This window comes from Rhinatrema bivittatum, chromosome 2 (genome assembly GCF_901001135.1).
Source record: "Rhinatrema bivittatum chromosome 2, aRhiBiv1.1, whole genome shotgun sequence".
Taxonomy (NCBI): Eukaryota; Metazoa; Chordata; class Amphibia; order Gymnophiona; family Rhinatrematidae; genus Rhinatrema; species Rhinatrema bivittatum.
In genome coordinates this window covers 266,420,378-266,436,760 of record NC_042616.1, presented here as the reverse complement: position 1 = coordinate 266,436,760, position 16,383 = coordinate 266,420,378, and the positions used below count along the sequence as shown (strand labels likewise).

At 46.5% G+C, this 16,383-nt stretch overlaps 1 protein-coding gene across 2 annotated transcripts in view; it reads right to left on the bottom strand.

Moving 5' to 3' along the window:
• SEPTIN7 (septin 7) overlaps positions 1–16,383 on the bottom strand; it is a 407,754-nt gene that overhangs the window by 123,132 nt on the left and 268,239 nt on the right. For both annotated transcript variants that reach the window (XM_029589487.1, XM_029589486.1), the window contains exons 7-8: positions 4,099–4,216; positions 2,537–2,629 (exon numbers count right to left, since the gene is read on the bottom strand). In XM_029589487.1, the coding sequence (XP_029445347.1) occupies positions 2,537–2,629; positions 4,099–4,216 (211 nt within the window). The remainder of the gene's footprint in view (positions 1–2,536; positions 2,630–4,098; positions 4,217–16,383) is intronic.

The following is a 16,383-nucleotide window of genomic DNA, read 5'->3' as shown; positions in this document are numbered from 1 at the left end:
TGCTCTCTATGCAGGAGTCAAAAACCGGAAGCAGGGCCTGGTTGAGGAGCTGCTTGCGGCTTTTGTTTACAAGGTTGACGAGACTTGGCCTTTTGGAAAGGCCTCGTAGAACGACCTCTAGATAGTGGTGGAAAGGACTTATTTGGATGGAAGAATGACTTTTTGGTGTCCTTCCTAAATGGTTGTTTAGTCGAATATTTAGAAGGCATCAGAGAGTTGGTGAAGGGTCTCATGATGTTCCTTGAGCTCCGCCACCGTCTGCTGGATCTGTTCACCAAACAGATTGTCCGATCTGCCTTGCATCGGAGACAATCTGTCTTGTACTTCAGGGTGCAAGTCCGAAGACTTAAGCCAGGCCCATCTTCTTGCAGAAATAGCAGCGGCCGAAACCCTGGAAGTGGTGTCGAAGATGTCATAAGAGGACCTTATTTCATGTTTCCCCGCTTCAAAACCTTTGTGAACCAGGGTTTGTAGCTGTTCCTGGAATTGCTGAGGCAGGGACTCTGCAAAGTCCTGTATCTGCTTGAATAAGACCCTATTATACTAGGTCATATAAAGCTGGTAAGAGGCGATCCGAGAGATGAGCATGGACCCTGGAAGACACGTCGGCCAATGGCATCCAGGAATTTCTGCTCCTTGCCTGGAGGGAAGGAAGAGTGGGGTTTTGAGCGTCGTGCCCTCTTTTGGGCAGATTCTACTACCATGGATTGGTGATCCAGTTGAGGATTTTGGAACCCTGGAGCTGACTGGACCAAGTAAGTGGTGTCTGCTTTTCGGTTAACTGGAGCTACCGAACCAGGGTGTTCCCAATTCTTTTTGAGAAGATCCAAAAGAAACTGATGGATAGGGATGGAAGTGATTTCCTTGGGAGCATCCAGGAATTGTAACAGCTCCATCATCTGGTGTCTATCATCTTGCTCAATCTGTAATTGGAAGGGAACCAACTCAGACATTTCCTTCACAAAATTTATGAAGGACAAGTCCTCCGGAGGAGAACGCTTCCTGCTTTCAGTAGGAGAGGGTGGTGATGGTATATCATCTGTGTCTGGGGAGGAATCATCAGTCCAGGTGACATAGGGATCAGCACCTGTCCCTCTAGGAACCTGAGAGGGACGGGACAAAGGTATTCCTGAAGGTCCCGGTCTAGGCTCTGAAGGCATCAAGGGAAGTACTGGAGGCACTGATGCAGGCATCGAGGGCATCGATGGATGGATCGGTGGAGCCGATGGCCGCATCGGCATCGATGGTTGAGGCATCGGCAGGACTCCCGATGGAGGAAGACGGAATGGTGTTTCTCCTTCGGATGACAGAGCAGGTGGAGAAGGCACCGGAGCCATCGGTGATCCCGGATCCATCGGCGGAAGAGTGGCTAGAAGTGCTTCCATCTTCGAGAGCAGCGGTGCCAATGTTGCCGGAATGGGATCGGTGGTCGGTTCCACAATCGGCACTGGTTTCGGTGGAGGAACCTGTGCATCGCCTTATCGATGGCCTCCTGAACCATCTGGTCCAGCTCTTCACGGAGACCTGGAGCAATCAGCCCCGGCTCCGGAAGGGAAGAAGGCAGAGGCATAGCCAGAGGGACTACCGTTAAAGGTGGAGTCGCAGCTCCCAACACCCGTCCGGGTGAGGGTTGCCTCGGTGAACTGGTCTCAGAAAGGGTCGGTCTTTTCTGGACAGGGTTTCTTCGATGGCAGCTCGGACGATGGCGAGGTCAAAGTCTTTCCTTCATTGATGGTCCGAGGCTTCCAGTGTCGATGTCGATGCTTCTCTCTACAATCCCCTCGGTCTTGAGGGGGAGTAGAGGTAGTCGATGGCCGGGAGGTTGTCGACACCGGATGGTCATCGGTCAGTGCCCGATGCTGGCACGAAGTGGACGGCGCCGGTTCGGATGACGAAGCAATAGACTGCGTCGGAGTTTGAGAACGGAAGAAAAGTTCCATTTTCTCCATTCTGGCTTTGCAACCTTTTGGTGTCATTAAGGCACATTTGGTGCAAGTTAGGACATCATGCTCACACCTGAGGCACATTACACAGACTTTATAGGGGTCTGTTATGGACATGGTGCGAGCGCAGTCAGGGCACCGATGGAACCCCGATGCCATGGCCTTTGAAAAATTGAGCCGTGGTGTGGTCGACGGCCAGTAGGCCGCGAGGGCCAAACTCGTCGGGAATCGACTGGAACCAGGTCAAAAACTTACCGGAGTACCGCAGAAGCAAAAATTCGAGAGGGGGACCCCTGTGGGGTATGAAAGTTTGCAGTAATTCCGTGAGGAAAATTCCTGTCAGGAATCTCTATGGAGCTCCTTAACCCGCGTGGCTACTGCTGCTGGCTGCAGGTTTAGTGCCATGCTGGGTATGCCCAGTAGGTGCCAGTCAAAGTTCTAGAAACTTTGACGAAAGTGTTCCGTGATTGGGCTCCATCCTGTGATGTCACCCATATGTGAGGACTACCATCCTGCTTGTCCTGTGAGAACTAAAGATATCAAATAATAGCATCTTGCTAGAAAAAAAGCAAACACATACATTAAAAACTTACCTTGATCTTTTTAACAAATTTATTTTCTTCTTCATCATCAGTTTCTGGAAATTCATATATCTTAATTTTATGTTCTTGGATTTCTTTCATTATCTAAAATAGAAATGTGAACTTAAAATACTTTGACTGAAACTGTTAGAGATATCAAATTTTTCTGCCCATTCTTTCCTCACAGGCTAACTTGGTAGGTATGCATTAATACTCCTATGCCTCCTCTAAGACACCCCAAAGAAAAGATGCACAACTTAGTCACTTTCACAGCTGTCCTGCAGTGGTGGTGGTGGTGGTGGGGGGAACCAGGACAATTGCCTTGGGCCCCAGGCTTTGAAGGGCCCTGCACCACCAGGGAGCCATGCTCTGTTGTGATGTCATCAGACGTGCTTGTGGCCCAGAAAGCAGGGGATTGGGTCTGGCAATTCCATCCTGCTCCTCGCTTCTCTTCCTCCCACAGCAGTGAAATTACTGAACTGACCAGCACAGGAGGGAAAGGAGCCGCATGGCAACAGGAACAGTTAGAGAGGTGGTGAAGGAGCAGCCATCTGACAATAAATAAATCAGAGACTGAGGAGGGGATAGTGGGAACTCTGGGATGAAGCATGAGTGAGAGTGAGTGAGTGTGAGTGAGACAAAGGATGAGATATGAGGTTAGGAAGCAGGGCTTTCCTGAGGCAGAGGTAAAGCAGAGAATTGAATGAACTTCCCCCATATCACTTCTATTAAGCCAGGAGGTATGGCAAAGGGCCCCCTTCCTAAGGGGGTGGGAGTGGGCATGGACAGCACTCCAGCTGATTTGCCCTGTGCCCTGCACTTCCTAAGATCGACTTAGTTCATTAACCTTCCTGCAAAATGTATAGCTTTTTGCACAGAACTTTTTTTATACAGAATAAGGCTCTCCTTTAAGAGATCATTCTTGATTCTGGATAAGCATGTACCATTGAAAAGGAAGCTAAAACAAGCTAACGAAGGATCCCAAGTACATTAAAACAAATGGGATCATTTTTCCAGCTTCATATAACTACGATCTTCAATTTTGTTTTGGATACTTTTTTAAATTTCCTTTACTTTCAAAGAAGCAAATCACCACTATATTTGCTTTTTTTTGTTCTTGGATGAGGAAAGGAGAAAGCAGCCACTTTTCATGAATTGGGAACCAGTTATTTTATTTCCTGTGGATGCTGCTTTGTACTATTTTAAACACATCCACTATGATATCTGTTCAATATTTTATGTTTGAAAGTGCAAATGCACATTTATTCTTGGCTTTGAACACTAGGATTATAGTAGCAGTAAGTAATTCACCACCCGTATCACTATACAATCACATCATTGGAAAACATAGCTACTACTACTAATTTGCTGAGAACAGTTACTTCAGCAGGGGACTGAAGAAAATACAGCAGAACAGACAGACCAAGCTGAACAATTTTCAGTTTCTAGTAAGTTGCCAGCCTGATTTGCAGTTTCTAAGCTCCTTTAGGAATTCCAATGTATTATTAGACAATAGAAAAATGGCACAATGTTAAATTAAGGTCAGTGTCAGAAAACCATAGGCCTCAGTTTACCTGTCTTTTAAACTGTTGGCATTCCTCTGGTGTGAGGGTGTCTGCTTTGGCAATAAGTGGAATGATATTAACTTTCTCATGTAAACGTTTCATGAATTCAATATCCAGTGGCTTCAGTCTGAAAAATAGGAGTAATATCAAAAATCAAAACTAAATTAATACGTAAACACAAGATTTCATTATCAAACAAGCACATTGCAAGATTTAATGCGGATTTGGGTGTGTTAAAGTTGGTACCAAATTTACCAAGTTTATAAGTAGAAACCTAATTTTGTTTTTAAATTTGGTTTGGCTTTCAACTCCAAGATATTTAGCTTGCATGTTTTAAAAATCAGGATGGCAAAATTTGTTCCTAAACATTTCCAACCTAAAAAACAAAGTAATATTTACACAGCAATTTATCATACATATTTAAGAATTTGGTAGGCAAAATTAGGTGATGTGAAAAAACCATGAAAGTATAGTTTATGTTACAGAGGTAAATGTCTGGCCCAAAAATGGCTGAAGGCCTCAGGCCAAAATGCCGTAACTGCTAGTTAAAAGCAATGATTGCTTATCAGATTTCAAAACCAATTAATGCCTGTTTTGAGAAAAATATGGCTGTTTTGACAGTTTATGTTGAACAATCTTAAGCTCCTTCACTTGTGCAGAGACTTCTGGAGTTTCCTCTTCAGCCCTTTTACAGTCTGACTGCAACACCAACTAGAAACTACAGAGCTGAAGTCAACACACACTTGTAGACATTCTCTAACAGGAAACAAATGACAGGTCTACTGGGTTTGCTGGTAAGTGCTTCAAAGAAGTGCACATAAAGACTGTATCCTTTTGCATGCTCCTTAGCAAGAACATTTTTTGTGGATTTTTTTTTTTTGGTTGCAAGTTACTCTGTAATTTGCTGCCAATTTTTCTTTATAAAGTTACTCTCAGTGGCTCACTATTAGATTTGGTTAAGTTCATAACTTCTCTGTGGCAGTGAATATTTTTGTAACTCAGTTATGCAATTTTGACATTTTTTTTCCTTCTAGCCTGTTTTTTTTGTTTCCGTAAGGACTAGGTATATAACTGGCGCTAAGAATTGAACTGTAGTTCCCCTGAGAAATCCAGAGTGGGGGCCCTCTTCACCTACTTCATTGTCAACGATGAGAATACTGAATAAGAGCTGAGCTGGCATCACCAGACATTGTACAGCAATGGGTAAGGGACTGTACTGGTACTGCAGAAGTTTCAGTACATCTGCATACTTCTCTCAGCTTTCTCAGTGATCAAGTTCAGAAGTAGATTTGGAAAACACGCTCAGCAAGCGTGCAGGCTCTCCAAACTGCTTTGGAGACGGAAATTACTAAGTTGCTACGCTTCCTGTGGGGGTATATATACACCCGTGCTGACGTCAGATCAGTCTCCAACTGCTAGCACGCGAATACTATACCCATTCGTTCTGAGTCCATCTGGCTACACGCCAGGAAATTGATGATTTTCACAAACAGCTTTTCAACTGTTTGTGAAAAGAAAGTAGATCCGCATTTTCAATACAAGGAATCTAGCAAGAAATTCCATAATATGGGTCCTATTATAGAAAAAGCACAGCATCTGACCTCACACAGATGGGCAATTTTCATAGAAGGGATGGCTAAAAGTCACTTCCTAGCAGAATGTAGAGCATGGGAGGGACTGTAAATGCTTAATACCTCAGGAAGTTATGATGGCTCTTTCATTTTCAAAGATTTAAAGATTAGAACCAGAATTTTAAATTTGATTTGCTGCTCTAATGGGAGCCAATGCAACTGCTGTAATAAAGGAATTATATGTTATCTAGCCTTTGCCCCCAAAACCAACTGGGCAGCAGAATTCTGAAGGTCATGTAAGGCCTTAAGGTGTGAAACAGGAATGCTGCAATAAAACAATTACAATAATCAACAGAGGTCAAGACAAATGTTTGAACAGTCTGAAAATCACACCAGTCCAAAATGTATTTTAATTGGTGTAAACCACAATTTAAAATACTCCGACCTCAAGACCTATTGAATTTGTGGTTTAAATGAAAAGTATGAATCAAACACAAAATGAATAATATTGTACAACATCCGTAAAGAACAAATATGTAAATCACCAAGAAAACTGCTCTGCCTAGAGAAACAGTCTCCGCTTTACAAAAATTCAGAATCAATCATGCTAATTATCAAAAAAAACATGCAAATGAAACTCATCCCAACCAAGATATCCTCTCCTCTTGAAATTGCACTTTTGGACTCAAAGCTACAAATCTTGCTAGTATACTGTCCACCAGGAACCCTAGAACAAAATTGCTCCCCAGTCATAGAAATCAATCACCAATTTGTCACTCAATAAACCAATCATCCTGGGAAATTTCAATTTACACATGGACACTCGACCCCACTCCTCCACCTGCAAAACAATCTCAGATGCACTAGCAACAATGGGTCTAAAACAAATAGTCAACAGACCAACTCACAAAGCAGGACACACACTAGATCTTGTCTTTATCAACACGGACACATGGAATTCACACCAAACAAACAGAAATTCCCTGGTCAGACCACTCTCTCATACATACTACCCTGTCCTACAACAATACACCAACCAGAAGAGATGACAAAATAAAAACCATCTCATTCTGCCCTCCCTTTGACAGCGAAACACTACAACAAAATCTCCAAGAAGAACTCAAGAACATTGAATTAAACACAGAAACAGCCACCACCTCTTGGTTTAACATCACCAAAGCCATAGCTGACAAAATAAACCCAACCATTTTAAAATCCATTAAAAATCCTAAACACCGCAATCAATGGTATAATGAAAATATAAGAGCAGCCAAAAGGGAACTCAGAAAAACAGAGACTCTGGCGCAAGAATAAAACAGACACTCTTCTCAATTCTTTCCTAGCCCAATTAGCACTACGAAAATAAATACCAACAGAATCCCAGAATGCTGTTTACCATCATACAAAACCTCACCAAATCCCCAAACGAAATGAGAACACCTTCACCTTTAAGCGCAAACAAAAGCAACAACTTTGCAGAATATTTCACTCTAGCAACAACTCCATCACTAACACTCAAACCCCATCATCTTCCGTGAAAAGAACTGCAGCTTGGCATAACTTCGACTACGCATCCACACTGGAAATCGAAAAAATTATTTTAAAAAAATGAATCCAGCAAGCCATCCCAATGACAACATCCCCACACAAACCATCAAATTGATTGAAAACTCAATAAATAAAATAACCAAAATAGTTAACCTATCACTCACAGAAGGGATATACCCTGATTGTCTAAAATCAGCAATCAAACCTTTACTAAAAAACAACAACCTAGACCCAGAGAATATTGAAAACTATAGACCCATATCAAACCTACCCTTCTCAGCAAAAATCATCGAAAAAATCATTCACTCACAGCTATCTGACCACATAGAAATGAACATATTTCACCCCTTGCAATTTGGATTTAGAAAAAATTTAAGCACCGAATCACTATTGTCATTAAATGACACCATACTTAGAGGATTCAATTAAAGAAAAAGCTACATATTAATCCTCCTGGATCTATCTGCTGCATTTGACACAGTTAACCACTCTACCTTACTCACTAGACCAGAGCTTTCCAAACTTTTCATGTTGGTGACACACTTTTTAGACAAACATAATTTCACGACATAGTAATTCAGTCTACTAGTAAACCAGAGGTTAAAGGTTAAACGAACGAAACATATTTCGACAATTTATGTATGTTTCCTTAAATATATACATAAATAAAATGTTTCACGACACAACCTATCTCATGAAAACCTTAAATTTATATTAAAAATATATATTCCAAGATTCATGTTATTGTTATAATTTATGAGAAACAATAATAAAACAAATTGTCTGTCCCCCACACCCTCATCTCTCTCCTCCCCCCAGCACATGTCTGGCCCCCACACACTCATATCTCTCCCCCTCAAGCACATGTTTGCCCCCCCACTCACTCATCTCTCTCTCCCCAGCACATGTCTGGCCCCCACACTCATGTACCTCGTCTTTTTGATTGTTGCCAGTTAAGTGCTTCACTCCCTTCCATGATCACCAGACACTGCTGCTTGCAGTCAGTACTCCTCATGGCCAGGCCTCATCGGCAGCAGCAGCCAATGCAAGGATGGCTGGGCTCGTTCCACCCACCAAGCCCCCCAAAAAAACGCAATTAACAGCAAAAATCACCCAATAATAAGCAACCCATAAACTGAAAAAAAAAAAGGTGAATCTCTAGTAAAAAAAAAAGCCCAAACTCGCATCAGAGTTGACAGGGCTTGCGCGACACACCTGCACACTGCAGGCGACACACTAACGTGTCCCGACACACAGTTTGGAAAGCACTGCACTAGACTATCTGAAATAGGAGCAACGGGAACCACACTAAAATGGTTCACCTCTTATTTATCGAACAGAAGTTTCCAAGTAATCTTCAACAATAACCTATCAAACAAGGTAAAGCTAAGTACAGGAGTCCCACAAGGATTGGCCCTGTCTGCAACATTTTTCAACCTCTATCTGCTACCAATCTGCCACACACTGGATTGCCTAGGCCTAACCCATTTCCTTTACACTGACATTCACATTTTGATCCCAATTCAGAATACAATTTAAGAAACTTATAAGAGAATAACCAGCTATCTTGCAGAAATCAAACAGTGCCTATCCTCCACAAAACTCATAATGAACATTGAAAATGGAGAGATTACTTACCTGTTAATCTCGTTTTCCTTAGTGTAGGCAGATGGACTCATTACAAATGGGTACAGTGTGCTCGTGCTAGCAGTTGGAGACGGATCTGACGTCAGCACGTGGTACATATACCCCTGCAGGAAGTGAAGGCGGTCAGTAATCTTCCTTGCAAAAGCTTTATGGATATATGTGTGACTGACCGATCAATTGACTGAACATGATTAACCTGACTGATTGACAGTAGCTGGAGACCGCCAGTGTTCTCAACCGGAAGGCGTCGACACCCGGCAGGGTGGATGCCCAATGTCAGAAAACTTGGCTTACCTTGAAACGGTGAATTCCCATGTATATCGGCAGCTGGGCGGGATGCTGAGTCCATCTGCCTACACTAAGGAAAACGAGATTAACAGGTAAGTAATCTCTCCATTTCCTAGCGTGTAGCAGATGGACTCATTACAAATGGGATGTACAAAAACTATTCCCGGACTGGGTGGGAGGCTGCCCGAGATCCGTTTAGGATGGCCCTTGCAAATGCTGTGTCCTCCCTGGCCTGGAAGTCCAGATGGTAAAATCTGGAGAAGGTATGGAGGGAGGACCACGTTGCTGCCCTGCATATCTTTGCAGGCGACAGCATCCTATTTTCTGCCCAGGAGGCCGCTTGCGCTCTTGGTAGAGTGAGCCTTGACCCGTAGAGGTGGTGGTTTTCCTGCTTCTACGTAGGCCACCTTGATTACTTCTTTGATCCAGCGAGCAATTGTCGCCCGTGAAGCCGCTTCTCCTTGCCTCTTCCCGCTGTGAAGGACGAACAGGTGGTCCGTCTTTCGTACTGCTTCCGACATTTCCAAGTATCTGGACAATAGCCTGCCGATGTGGAGATGGCACAGTATTCGACCTTCTTCCGACTTCTTCAAACCTTCCGTGGTTGGCAAGGATATGGTTTGGTTGAGGTGGAAGTGCGAGACTACCTTGGGTAAGAAGGAAGGAACCGTGCGAAGATGGATAGCCTCTGGGGTGATCCTGAGAAACGGATCATGGCAGGACAGTGCTTGTAGCTCTGAGACGCGGCGTGCTGAACACACGGCCAGCAAGAACACCATCTTCAAGGTTAACAAACGGAGGGACAGGCCTCGGAGGGGTCTGAAGGCAGCTCCTGCTAGGAATTCCAAAACTAGGTTGAGGTTCCACAGGGGCACTGGCCACTTCAGCGGCGGGCGAATGTGTTTGACTCCTTTCAGGAAACGTGAAACGTCTGGGTGTGTGGCAATGCTGTTGCCGTCACTCCTGGGGCCGTAGCAGGATAGCGCAGCTACCTGAACCTTGATTGAATTGAGGGACAGACCCTTCTGGAGCCCATCTTGCAGGAAATCCAAAATGATGGGGATTTTAGCGGCATGTGGATTGGTGCTGCCAGTTTCGCACCAGGCTTCAAATACTCTCCAGATCCTTATATAAGTTAGTGATGTGGAGAACTTGCGTGCACGGAGGAGTGTATCTATTACCGGCCCCGAGTATCCCCTTTTCTTCAGTCTAGCCCTCTCAATGGCCAGACCGTAAGAGAGAATTGAGCTGGATCCTTGTGGAGGATGGGACCTTGCCGCAGCAGGTCCCTGTGAGGAGGCAGGGGTAGAGGATCCCCTGCCAGTAGCCTTCTCATGTCTGCATACCAGGGTCTCCTTGGCCAGTCCGGGGCCACCAGAAGAACTAGGCCTCTGTGCCGCTGAATCTTGTATATAATGGCACCCAGCAGGGGTCATGGGGGAAAGGCATATAGCAGGATCTCCGGAGGCCATGGCTGTACCAGGGCGTCGATCCCCTGGGATAGAGGATCTCTGCTGCGACTGAAATATCTGGGTACTTGAGCGTAGGACCTGTCCACTAGTAGGTCCATGCCCGGCGTCCCCCACTGATCCGTGATCATCTGGAAGGCCGTGGACGACAGCTGCCATTCCCCTGGGTTTAGGCTTTCTCTGCTGAGGAAGTCTGCCGTGGCATTGTCCTTCCCGGCAATGTGGACGGCGGATATGTCCCTGAGATTTGCTTCCGCCCACGCCATCAGGGGGGCTATTTCTAAGGATACCTGTCAGCTTCTGGTTCCGCCCTGTCAGTTGATGTATGCCACCGTGGTGGCATTGTCCGACATCACTCTGACTGCTCTGTTGCTAAGTCTGTGGGCAAACCGCAGGCATGCCAACCTGACTGCCCGTGCCTCTAGTCGGTTGATGTTCCACCGCCCTTGGGCGGTTAGTTCTTCGCAGTGTGCTCCCCAGCCACTCAGGCTGGCATCTGTAGTGAGCAGGGTCCAGGTTGGAGAGGATATTTTTGACCCCCGGCTCATGTGGCCGGGCTGCAGCCACCACCGTAACTGATGCCGTACTCTGGCCGGTAGAGGTAGATGCACGGTGTAGTTCTGTAATCGTGGGCTCCACCGAGATAGAAGGGCGCGTTGCAACGGTCTCATATGAGCCCGCACCCATGGTACCACTTCCAGAGTGGAGGCCATTAGGCCGAGGACTTGTAGGTAATCCCAAGCTGTGGGCCGGGGTGGCGCTCAGCAAAGCCTGCAAACGATGCCGGAGTTTTAATTTCCTCTTGGAGGTCAGGCTGACCTTGTCTTCTCGGGTATCGAATTAGACCCCTAGATATTCCAGCGACTGGGATGGCTGTAGGGAGCTCTTGCTTATGTTGACTACCCATCCGAGGCTTTCCAGAAGAGCTATAACTCTGTTGGTTGCCCGGTGGCTCTCCTCCAGTGACTTTGCCCTGATCAGCCAATCGTCCAGGTAGGGATGGACAAGAATTCCTTCCTTCCTGAGTGCCGCCGCCACTACTACTATTACCTTGGTAAAGATCCGCGGCGCGATGGCCAACCCGAAGGGTAAAGCTCGGAACTGGAAGTGCTGATTCAGGACTTTGAAGCGTAGATAGCGCTGGTGATCCCGATAGATTGGGATATGCAGGTAGGCTTCCGACAGATCTAGGGAGGTGAGAAACTCCCCTGGCTGTACTGAATTCTTGACCGACCGTAGAGTTTCCATGCGAAAGCTGGGGACCCGTAGGTGTCTGTTAACTGACCTGAGGTCCAGGACGAGCCTGAAAGTGCCCTCCTTCTTGGGTACTATGAAATAAATGGAATAATGCCCAGAATTTACCTCTTCTGCAGGTACTGGGATTATGGCTTTTAGGGCCAGGAGCCTCTGTAAGGTCACTTCTAGTGCCGCTGCCTTGAGCGGTGAACAAGGAGATTCCACAAACTTGTTCGGCAGAAGCCGAAAGAAATCCAGGTAATATCCTTCCCGGATGATGGCGAGGACCCACTGGTCCGAAGTGATCTCGACCAAAATGTGGTAGAAGAGGGTTAGCCTGCCCCCTATGGCTGCTAACCCCGGATGGGTCGGCTGATTGTCATTGTGGGTTGCGGCCGGGGCCGGAACCCGAGCCGGTTCTCTTCTTGTTATGCTTAGTCCGAAAGGACTGGTTCCTGGCCTGGGAACGAGGTGCTCGATAGCGAGTCCTGTAAGGGTTGAAGCGCTGCGAATTTCTAGCTCTAGATGGTCTAGAAAAAGAACGCTGGCTCCTCCTCGCCCTGTCTTCTGGTAGGCGGGGTAATGGAGAGGCACCCCATCTAGTAGCCCAGTTCTCGAGATCACTGCCGAACAGTAGGGAACCCTTAAAGGGCATTCTTGTGAGTCGTGTCTTGGAGGACGAGTCGGCCACCCAAAGACGTAGCCAAAGCTGCCTCCTGGCTGCCACTGAAGAGGAGACTCCCTTGGCTGCCGTACGGACGAGGTCGGAGGCTGCATCAGTGAGAAATGCGAGAGCTGATTCCATATCTGCTCCCTGGGTGTTATTTCTCGCCTGTGACAAACAGGAGCACGTCACCACGGTGCAGCAGGTCGCGATTCGTAGGGACATGGCTGCTACCTCAAAAGCTTGTTTCAGAATGGTGTCAATGCGTCGGTCATGCGAATCCTTGAGGGCCGCTCCCCCCTCAACCGGAATGGTGGTGTGTTTCACTATTGCGTTAACTATGGCGTCTACCCTGGGGCACGCCAACAGCTCCTTAGACGCCGGATCCAGAGGGTACATGCCTGCCAAGGCCCGACTCCCTTTAAATGAGGCCTCCGGTGCCTTCCATTCCAGATCGATTAGCTGCTGTGCTGCCTGTAGGAGGGGGAAAATGGTGAGCCGGTTGGCGCAGGCCCTCTAACAGGGGGTTCATTTTAGGGTCCCCTGGGATATCCTGGCCCGGAATGGCCAGCTCCGATAGGCATTGTGAGACCAGGCCTGAAAGATCTTCTTTCTGAAAGAAGCGCCTCATGGTCCGATATGGCTTTATCTCAGAGGGAAGTTCACCCTCCTCGGGGGGGCTCCTCACTGTCCGGGGAGCAATCCGAATCCCCATAAGCGGGGCTGTCGGGTGGTGAGTGGCTGCGCCTAGGTCTCGAGGGTCCAGGGACCGGATCAGCCGGAACGGAAAGACCCATTCGAGGAGCAGACTGCATCTGGACAAAGGCGTGAATCCCTTTGAATAATTCCACCCAGGAAAGCGAAGCCGGATCTGGCCGTAGGGGCACCAGGTCTCTCAGGTTCCCTGGTTGTTCGCCGCGGCCCGCTAAGTCCGGTGTGCTCCCTGAGGAACCGCTGGGCTGGGACCAGTCCTGTCCTGGGACTCCCATGGCCTCCTCACATTGGGCACATAGTGAGTCTGCGTCCTCGCTCTGTGTGACTGAGGTTGCATGCTGAGCAGAGGCTTAGAGCTTTCATGCCAGATTCTGGAGGTGCCGGCTCTGCGGCCACATGGGCTCTCTTATTCTCCATTCGCCTGAAATTCGGTATCGCCCAATGATGGGTGTTCAACAAGTGCGCGTAACAGCATGCGCCTATCCAAGGGCGGCTTATAAACACGCGCCTATCCGCGGGCGCTAACAACACGCGCCTATCCGCGGGCGCTAACAACACGCGCCTATCCGCGGGCGCTAACAACACGCGCCTATCCGCGGGCGCTAACAACACGCGCCTATCCGCGGGCGCTAACAACACGCGCCTATCCGCGGGCGCTAACAACACGCGCCTATACGCGCCTACCGCGTGCGCTAACAACACGCGCCTACCGCGTGCGCTAACACGTGCCTATCGCGTGCGCTAACACGCGCCTATTGCACATCGGCGAAGATGAGTAGGCAGGCAAACGGCGACCTCCTTGGCGTACTGCCTCGTAGGCAGGCCCAGCGAATCCACACTTCCTCGGAGACCAAGTAAAGATATACGCCTTACCTTGTCTTCGGCGCTTCCCGGCTGTGACCCGGGCGGTCTCCGACTGCGGGGGGGAGAGTACCTTCAACCGCCGCGCATAAGGAAGTGTGCCCGCTGCCTCTAGGCCGCTCCCGAACTCGTCTTGCTCGGGGGCCAAGCCGCGCCAGAGCCCTTCTCACTCGGGGGCCAAGTCCACGCCGGGACTGAGGCTGCCTCCAGGCCGCGCCCGAGCTAGTCTCGCTCGGGGGCCAAGCCGCGCCAGAGCCCTTCTCACTCAGGGGCTAGGTCCCTGCCGCGAGCCGGCCACCGGACCGAGGCTCTTACCTCAGAGGGACCACGGAAGTCCTGCTCAGGAAACTCCACTGGGTGAGTGACCGCCAGGTATCACTGCAGGAGCGCGGGGCTTGACTTCAATAGGTTTCTTCTAGAAATTTAGTCGTTAGAATTTGGAAACACGCTCAGCGAGCGTGAGGTAGCTCCAAACTGCTTTGGAGACGGAAATTACTGATTTGCGGCACTTCCTGTGGGGGTATATATACCCGTGCTGACGTCACATCAGTCTCCAACTGCTAGCACGAGCACACTATACCCATTTGTTTTGAGTCCATCTGCTACACGCTAGGAAATGGTCCCTTGAATCTCAGCCTTCTTTGACTTAATAAAACTGTATGAGGAACAGTATGAAAGGCTGCAGTAAGATCCAGGAACACTGTTATAACAGCCATCTATCAAATTCTCTTAAAATAAAATGAGAGAAGTAATGCCTTAGTACTTTACTTCAAAATCCAAATTGAAAACATGCAAAATACTATTAGAAGTCAAAAAGGGGTCAAGCTGCAGATAAACTACTTTCTCTAACAACTTCCCCAAAGTTGAAAGATTTGAAATTGATTTGTAGCTTGATGGACAAACAGGTAAACTGCCCCTCCTAAATACAGGCCAAACCAAAGCTTTTGAAAGCAGTGGATACTGTTCCTTCAAATAGAGATTGGTTTACCAAAGAAGTTAAAGACTTCAAATACTCATTGCTGAGAAAATATAGCAAAGAGAACAGACAGGGATCAAGAGAACAATATGAATTTTTAATCTTATCCATAACCTCTTCCTCCCCATTACTCCCAACAGTTTGGATCTCTCCCCATATTGGGGTAGATGACATCAACTGGGTTGCATCAAGTGCTAAGATGAACACATTTATCACAGATCCCATTGAGGCCTGCTACAACATAGTTATCAGCTAATGATAATTTTCCAATATAATTAGCAGACTGCTGGACAGTAAAGTTCCCATCTAAGGCTCTCTTATTAGTGTTACCAATTAACCTTATGTTTACAAATAACTACTTGGTGTGGTTAAACAGCAGCATTACCAGTAATTCAAGTGAGGAGGCCAATGAAGCTTTTTTGAGTCCTAGAAGTCGGGTACCAGTTTTAAAAGCAGTCTGAGGTCCACATATGGAATTAAATGGCTCTCCTCTGAACATGATGAGTCAAGATCTGTATATTACAATGAATGTACTTGCTAGTGGTCACTTCTGAACCTGCAAATGTTATGTTACCACAGTCAATCAATCCACATCCAGGCCTTGGTGGATCATTTATAGGTGGGCTTGTGCCTAAATCTTCTGATGCAACAGACATATGGATGGTGATTAAGCATATGAAAATCTTTCTAGCTGGCACTGTATCCCAGCTTCGTTTCTTTTCTGCTGATATTGCCACTAAGATGTATGATTTGAGAACTGACTTGTAGGGCTTGAGAACCAGTTTGTGGTCATGTCTCCTTCAGTAGCTACACTGCAATCTACACTTGTTGACATTGAGGATAAATTAATGTTGCATTGTAAAATGAGTCCCTGGAAAATATGAGGGCTAGAAAATTACATTTTTTTTAAATTTTCCTAAAACTAAGTGGCTATTGTCTAAAGAATTACTTAAATATTTTGGGGAACTTAGCAAATTTCCTCTCTGAAAGATTTTTTTTGTAAATGTTATTAGCTACCACAGACAGTAACAGGATACTTCTTAATTTTTTATTTATTTAAAAGTGTTTGTATACCGTCTTTACAAACAGTGTTTAATCAAAACGGTTTACATAACTAAAAAAAAAAACAACAAAAAACAAAAAAAAAACAAATGTAAATAAAGATTTAAATTTAAAAGAACATAAAGATTATCAAATTATAAAAGCTCAAATGTGGATAAGGGTTCTATGGACATGCTTGCTCCTATTGAGAGCTTAATTTTTCACTATTTTTTCAAGATTCACATGATATAACTGAAGTTAGAGGAACCCTACTTGTTA